Source organism: Protomyctophum bolini, assembly GCF_963924005.1.
Source record: "Protomyctophum bolini genome assembly, chromosome: 9".
NCBI classification, from domain to species: domain Eukaryota; kingdom Metazoa; phylum Chordata; class Actinopteri; order Myctophiformes; family Myctophidae; genus Protomyctophum; species Protomyctophum bolini.
In genome coordinates this window covers 40,095,350-40,103,131 of record NC_137870.1, presented here as the reverse complement: position 1 = coordinate 40,103,131, position 7,782 = coordinate 40,095,350, and the positions used below count along the sequence as shown (strand labels likewise).

Sequence of the window (7,782 nt, the reverse complement as noted above, 5' to 3'; positions counted from 1 at the left end):
TTCACTGCCGTATAGGAGAACAGACTCCACTGTTGCGTATAGAAGAAGCTAAGTTTGATTTGTTGTCGGGGGGAGATTGGAGTTCCATACGCTGGTCATGCCGTTCAGGGCCCTCCATGCCTCATGCGGGTGTAATTATAAAGATGTGTGGCGAGACTTCTTGAGCACTATAAGCTGTTAACCCATTCTGAACGGGAACCCATTTTGGTGTTAGCATCATGTTATGCTTTAGCTATTGAAAAATAGCAGATCTACAAGCTCATAGCGCGCCACCGAGTGGCGCGCTACGAGCTTGTAGGTCTGCTATTTTTTTTTAAATCGAAGAACGACTGACATTTTTAGAATCTGATCTCAGGTCAGAATGGGTTAATCAGACCAGTGTGTGTCCAGTGGAAACCTCGTATGAATCTGATCTCAGGTCAGAATGGGTTAAGTAAAACAATTGAGTACTTTTCCCACCGCTGCGTTGCATTTAAGCCCATTAAATCCTCTGTGTGTGTGTGTGTGTGTGTGTGTGTGTCTATAGTCTGGACGGCGTGCCTTTCCTGACGCGAGACCGCACCCTGCAGAGGACCACAGACGTACAGAAGGTGTTCCCACACAGGCGGCTTGACGACGCCTCGCTCTTCAACTGGACAGAGTTACAGAGCCTCAACGCAGGACAGTGGTTCCTCAAGGTACTGTACTATACTGTACTGTACTACGACCACCTTTTAGCAACGCTGTGTTTTATCATGGCGTTTACCGTTTCTGGTACAGTAAAAAAACCTACCTGGGAAAGGATCTAAAACGGTGGTTTTCAACCAGTAGTCCTGGCTGGGACCACCAGTGGTCCTTGAGGGGGGGGGGGGTTCCAGCCAGGTGGTCCCCATTAACTAAATGATGGGGAGTTAACCACGTGGACCCTTATTAGATAATTTTTACAGTGTAAAATGAAACCAAATTGGCCCATAGGGGTCCATTTGGCTGTTTTCTCTCCTCAAGACGCCATGGAGTTGTGGGCAAAATCTTATCCAACGACAACAAAATATCAGTTCGTTTTGGGTCAGAGTGTCTGAATGTCGTCAAAATGGTCGTCCGTGGCTCAAATGCTGAATAAATAATGGACCTTGATATGAAACGGGTTGAAAGCCACTGATTCTGAAACTACCTACCACTTTGTATTTGTGGTGGGTCACAGACACACCCTAACCTAACCATAACCACAAGCACGGGAGCAGCGCATGTTCGAGCCGTTCCTGCATGTCGGACTAATGCTCCGTTGGAATTACGTGCGGATCCACACGGCTTCACACGGTCCATTGCCTTTTGTATTCATTATTATTAGTATTATGTTTCTATTCTAATCATTTTTATCCCACGATTTTGTAACCCATTTTTCACCCAGTGTCAATTATCTAATGGCTCTACACTCCCTTCCGCCAACCTGGGGAGAGCAACGGACTGACATGAGGTCAGTTCCTTCGACGTAGCGCGTGGAAGGAACATGCTATTCCAACCAATCCTTTCCCCTCCATCAGGCGCCCCGGCTGACCAGGGGGAGGCAGTTTAGAGACCAATACTGCATGTTTTTTGTGAGGGTACCTAGCCTTTTGTATTCATGACTTCAACTGACTCTTTTAACTCCTTTATTGCGCGCCAATTGTAGCATTAACCACATCTCCGGGTGCTAGCACTTCTCTCCACTTTAACTCCACTGTATTAGCCCGCCCCTCCCCGCCATACAAATGCGCAGGGGGGAAAAAACACAGTTTTAGAACACAAACCATCCCCTCACCTCTCGTCAGAAGCTTTAACATGGCGCCAGCAGACAGCGATTTTAGAACCAGAGTTATGACTGTTTGAAAATCCACCTCTACACTGCTCTAAACTGAAAATATATATGCCTTCCCATAGTTGGAAAGGTGGGGCGTTGCTATGGGAACCGGACCAATGTTAAAGGCTTCCTTCCGTAGGCATCGACCATTATATAGACGGAGTCCACATTGGGGTACGTACTGTATATATATACGGACCTGGGAGAGAAAGAGTTAAGATAACTCTCAGTAGGGGCGGCAGGGAACGGCCGGATGGGAAAAACCGTGAGGTTCCCAGTTCGATCCTGGGCTCCCCCAGACTTGGTGTCGAAGTGTCCTTGAGCAAGACTCCGAACGCCTAAATCCCTAATTGCTCCCGATGTGCAGGTTGCTGCCTTGCATGGTTTCCTCCACCATCGGTGTATGAATGTGTGTGTGTGAATGGGTGACAATCACACAATCTATGTAAAGTGCCTTGGATGAAAGCGCTGATATAAATGCACCATTTAACTTAATTGAGAGAAGAAATGCATTCATCTTAAGACCAGTCAACACAGCCATTTCCAATGTGGTTTGTTTTTTGGGTAACTTCCAAATTAATTGTGGCGTATTTACGATGGGCCTCTGTAGGACAGAGCAACAACAAAATGCCTGAATGGTAAAATATGTACATTAAATAGGACTGTTGTTTATCTGCCTGTTATATACACACGCACATACACATACAGTACACACACACACATACACACAAACATTTGTTGATGAAATTGTCAATAGGCCCTTTATTTATTCATAGTTTACCTTAATCTTTATTTAGTTTTTCTCAGTGAAAAAAATGTTTTTGTCATCATTTAACACCGCATTCAGGCAGGACCTATACAGAGTAGACAGTACGTAAGGCTAATTGCTCAACACATCATTTATATAATTCAAACACATCCCACACACACAGGCACCTGAGACTTTATATTTATCAATTCACGAAACACAGGTATATGTACTGTATCTCTCTGTGTCCTGCGGACTCCCGGGCTTAACTCTGGCACTGTCCAAACTTGCCGTGTGTGAACCAGGTATTTGTAGTGGCACGTGGCAATTCCATTGAACCAAAGGTTTCGGAGAACACCCCCCACCCTCCCCAAAAAAATAAATAAAACACATACTGTATCTGTCCTGGATGGACGGTGTCTGCGGTCTGTGTTTGCTTGGGGGAAGTGCATTCATCAGTTTCCCTGCTTGGCCAACCCGACCAGTCGGCTTCACGTCCGGATTGGTCAAACTTTGTGTCAACGTGTATGCTGCTTAGCCAATAGCCAGCCCAATACAAATCCCCGATTGGCAAATGATTTGTGCTGTTCACTAGTTTGGGGCGCAGGCACATAGTCGCGTCAGACATAGCACCTAGATCAGGCGTCTTTTCTCCGGGTTTTTAACCCATTTTGACCTGAGATCAGATTCTAAAAATGTCTTCTACGGTTTTCTGAAAAAGCTATGTTTATATGTCGTTCTTCGATTTTTCAAAAATAGCAGACCTACAAGCCTCGTAGCACGCCACTCGGTGGCGCGCTACGAGCTTGTAGATCTGCTATTTTTTCAATAGCTAAAGCATAACATAATGCTAACACCAAAATCGGTTAAACAGCTGGTGGATGGAAATGACGCTCGTGCGCGGCTTCAACTTGTACGGCGAAAACCCCAAAAAAGCCTTGCCGACGCCGCTAGGCTCTTTCTTGCCAACCTCTTGCCGCGTATGCCTGTGCTCTTTGGCCCCCCGGTATTGCTGGTTGAAATGTACGCTTTTTTTTGCCTGACTTTTTTTTGCGGTCCCCGGTTATGTTCATGGCTGTCTGTCTGTCTGTCTGTCTGTCCACACGTCCATCCGTCCCAACCTTGAGATATCTCAGGAAGGCCTTGAGGGAATGTGGCACAACAAGCGTACACTGGGACTCGAGCATGAACTGATTAGAAGCTACTGTAGATTAGGTTAAGATCACTGTGACCTCGCTAAACCGTCACATTCCTTCAAAGTCTTCACTACGTGAGTCCGGAAAGATGTAAAACGGCAACTGGTCTGTGGAATTCTACCACAAACTTGCAATGTGGTATTTCTAGTTATTTGTTATTATAATTATAATTGTATTAATTAATACTAATTAACAAGGGATACTATACAAAACATGGAATTCATACTCTCCCTTTCGAAATTAATGGGAGTGCTTTGTACCATTCCTGTGGTCTTGAAAACAAATGTTTAGTTTTTTTTTGCCGAGCACATCTTTTACTCTCCCACTTCTCCAGGACGACCCCTTCTGGACAGTCCACAGCTTCTCTGCACGGGAGCGACGCCTGGTGGCCAACCAGACAGTGTGCAGCCTGGAGCAGTTGCTGAAGCTAGCCTCCCTCCGCAACCACACCGTGGTGTTCAGACTCAGGAGACCCCCGCCGGAGCACCCCTGCCACTACAGCTGGATCAATGACACGCTGGAGGTCGTACGGCGGGCCAGTGCACCTCAGGGCCTGGTGAGTCACGTGGGAACTCGAGTCGTTATTATGCCCCTGACAGAGAAAATGCAAAGTAGTGGCGTACGTAGTAGTGCACCTGCTCAAACACGCTCTGCAAGCTGCTCATTTGGTGTGTTTGTTCTGGCTATGGGGAAGGACATGCTACTCATTTATATTCGTTTAATTTGGCTAGTAAACTAAATCACGCTGATGTTTTGTACCCCTTGGGAAATGTGCTCTAGTCTAGGTTGTTATCACTGAGAAAATGTGGGTCATTTTTGCTTGCATAGGTTTTTCTTTAGAATGTGGAATGGGGGATGGTCCGTGTTTATCCTCAACACTGTGGCAAGATGCTAATGGCGAGCATTATGATTCCCTACAGTACTGTGTCTTGCTAGGCTGGTTCCAGCCCCTGAATCACTAGCCACGGCCATTAAAATAATATGTTATTTTATTTTTTTTGTAACCCAATCTTTTCACCCAGTGGCAGTTGTCTAATAATATAATCAATGCATGAGGAGTCCAAGCCGCTTATTTAACACGTTATTCCAACTTGTTCTTGAATAACAAAGTGAAACAAAATGAAAATTCCCGCTGATCCTTGGAATTAGACATATTGACATTGTGTGTGTGTGTGTGTGTGTGTGTGTGTGTGTGTGTGTGTGTGTGTGTGTGTGTGTGTGTGTGCGTGCGTGTGTGCGTGTGCGTGCGCGCAGGTGATGTGGACTCCAGACGAGGACAGGGCCCTGGTCAGACAGGTGGCTCCTGCTCTGGTCCAGACCTCCTTGGAGAAGCACAGTCCTCAGAGACTCCATCAACAGGGCATCAGCAGACTGCTGCTCCGATACAACCAGGCCAGCACGCAGGACGTCAGGTAGGAGAGACGGATAAAACATGGAGCGAGACCAGCACAACCAGCACAACAGACACAGCTAGGCACAGTGAGGACATGTGGACCTACTGTAGACCAGGGGTGCTCAGTTCGACGAGATCTATACTGACCAAAATAATTACTATCCCTTTGTTGGAAAGGTTTGAAGTTACGTAAGACACACTTGGAACGGGAAATAGAGGGGGGGGGGGGGGGGGGGGAATGAAATTGGTAGGTTTTCTTGTATATAACTTTGTAATGCTACAAAGTGCAACACTCTTGAAAACAAAGTATTGCATTGTTGTGGGTTTGAGCTGATTGAGGCCTTTATGTATTTTAGGGGAATGTCATGTGATCTACCTACTGTATACCTGCACAGCCTTTGTGATCTACTGGTAGATCACGATCTACCTTTTGGGCACCCCTGCTGTAGACCCATCCCATACATACTGTAGATACTTCAGGCATACACACACACACACACACACACACACACACACGCACGCACACACACACACACACACACACACACACACACACATTCATATTCATAACACGGCACGATCTTGTCTCCGGACTCTCTGACCCTGCTGCTGCGTGTTTATTTTCATATTTTGGCCATTGTGTTGTTGTCCCATGCAGAGAGTTCTCTCGGAGCAACCTCAGTGTGACCCTGTACACGGTGAACGAGCCCTGGCTCTTCTCTGTGCTCTGGTGCAGCGGAGTGTCTGAGGTGTCCTCGGAGGCCCCGCACATTCTCAAGAAGGTGCTCGCACCCGTCTGGCTCATGGTAAGAGAACGTGAAAAATATATATTTACACGGTTCAATCATCAAGTGTTGATTGAAATAACCTGTAGTCTTTAGAGAGAACTGGACTTGAGTCGCAATTGTACTTTGACCACCTTTTCCGTTTACGCCTGCTTTTAGCTGATCTACAAGCTCTGCCTCCTACAATGTCCTACCAGACACCAGGGTCTAAATCCTTTGGTGAAAGAGTAGAGAGACCGCCTCCAACCACTGCAGATGTGCTTATCTTGTTACTTACTTTGTTAACATACTCTTAATATAACATAGCATGTTACTACATACAGATTGCTTAAAAACGAAACGCTTTATATATTACAATGAATCCCGGATTGCAGCTTTAAAATAGCTTCAGCTAAATGCAACGGCTGCTTTTACATGTTCCATGTCCCTGACTCATCAGTTTGATGATGCCAGCTTGGCAGTGTGTCCTTAGTGACATACTGCTACCCTGTAGGACACTGTGTGTGGCCTGCACCAAACCACCCCCTAACAGACATACATACTGCTACCCTGTAGGACACTGTGTGGGCCTGCACCAAACCACCCCCTAACAGACATACTGCTACCCTGTAGGACACTGTGTGGGCCTGCACCAAACCACCCCCTAACAGACATACTGCTACCCTGTAGGACACTGTGTGGGCCTGCACCAAACCACCCCCTAACAGACATACTGATACCCTGTAGGGCACTGTGTGGGCCTGCACCAAACCACCCCCTAACAGACATACATACTGCTACCCTGTAGGGCACTGTGTGGGCCCGCACCAAACCACCCCCTAACAGACATACATACTGCTACCCTGTAGGACACTGTGTGGCCTGCACCAAACCACCCCCTAACGTGGTTCAGAGTTCAGGTTGGCACTTGGCACGGCATCTGCCATCATGGATGTTGGTGTCAGCACTGCACCAAGTCAGTGTATAGCTACCAAACCTACCTGTGCCATTATCAGGTTTGGTGTTAGTTCAAGTTAAAAGCACACTGGCCCGAACACACAGCTGAAAGTATTAAATATTCGTATTTGCGTGGATAGACTATCTTTAAAGTTTTCTTTGAATCATTTCCATTGCCCAACTCTGAATAGATGCATACAGACAATTTGCACATGGACCCTGTGATAATTGTGTGTGTGTGTGTGTGTGTGTGTGTGTGTGTGTGTGTGTGTGTGTGTGTGTGTGTGTGTGTGTGTGTGTGTGTGTGTGTGTGTGCGCGTGTGTGTGTGTGTGTGTGCGCGCGCGTTTGTTTGCGTGCGTGTGTGTTTTTCCATTTCCAGAAACCAGATGAATACTGCTTGATTTGGGTATCTGCAGACCTCATCTCCTTCGCTGTAGTCATAGGAATATTCGTTTTCCAGAAGTAAGTGTGTGTGTCTACAGTGGCGTGCGCAACATACTATAGTGAGGGAGAGTTTATTGGAAAACAAGCATTCATCTAGTATTCTCTTTGTCACTCCAGTTGTCCCTCGTGTATGAAGGACACATGACACATTCGCTATTACTGCCGAGGACACCGTATGGTACAATACGTTCTTGGCATCCTACAGTACATGCTGGCCCATTGCAGTTGGGAGGGGGGGGAGGGTGTGGGTGAGGGAGGGAGGGTGTGGGTGAGGGAGGGAGGGTGTGGGTGGCCCGGCACATTCATGCACGCGCATGAATCACAGTCACACACACATACCAATAGCTATTCTAGTTCTACTGCAATAATGGATTGAGGGAAAGTCACTTGCCTTCTTGGCTGCAAACATGTCCGTACAATCCTTGTAATCCTCCAGCTCGGCAGTGAATGTCATTCAATGCAT

At 46.7% G+C, this 7,782-nt stretch overlaps 1 protein-coding gene across 6 annotated transcripts in view; it reads left to right on the top strand.

Annotated features, from left to right (window-relative positions):
* Positions 1 to 7,782, top strand: part of gdpd5b (glycerophosphodiester phosphodiesterase domain containing 5b) — an 87,168-nt gene that overhangs the window by 72,674 nt on the left and 6,712 nt on the right. For all 6 annotated transcript variants that reach the window (XR_013964614.1, XR_013964615.1, XR_013964616.1 and 3 more), the window contains exons 10-14: positions 527 to 677; positions 4,095 to 4,316; positions 5,015 to 5,172; positions 5,812 to 5,959; positions 7,255 to 7,337. Coding sequence is in view for 3 of the 6 variants with exons in the window: in XM_080772353.1 (XP_080628479.1) it covers positions 527 to 677; positions 4,095 to 4,316; positions 5,015 to 5,172; positions 5,812 to 5,959; positions 7,255 to 7,337 (762 nt within the window). In the remaining 3 variants the exon portion in view is untranslated. The remainder of the gene's footprint in view (positions 1 to 526; positions 678 to 4,094; positions 4,317 to 5,014; positions 5,173 to 5,811; positions 5,960 to 7,254; positions 7,338 to 7,782) is intronic.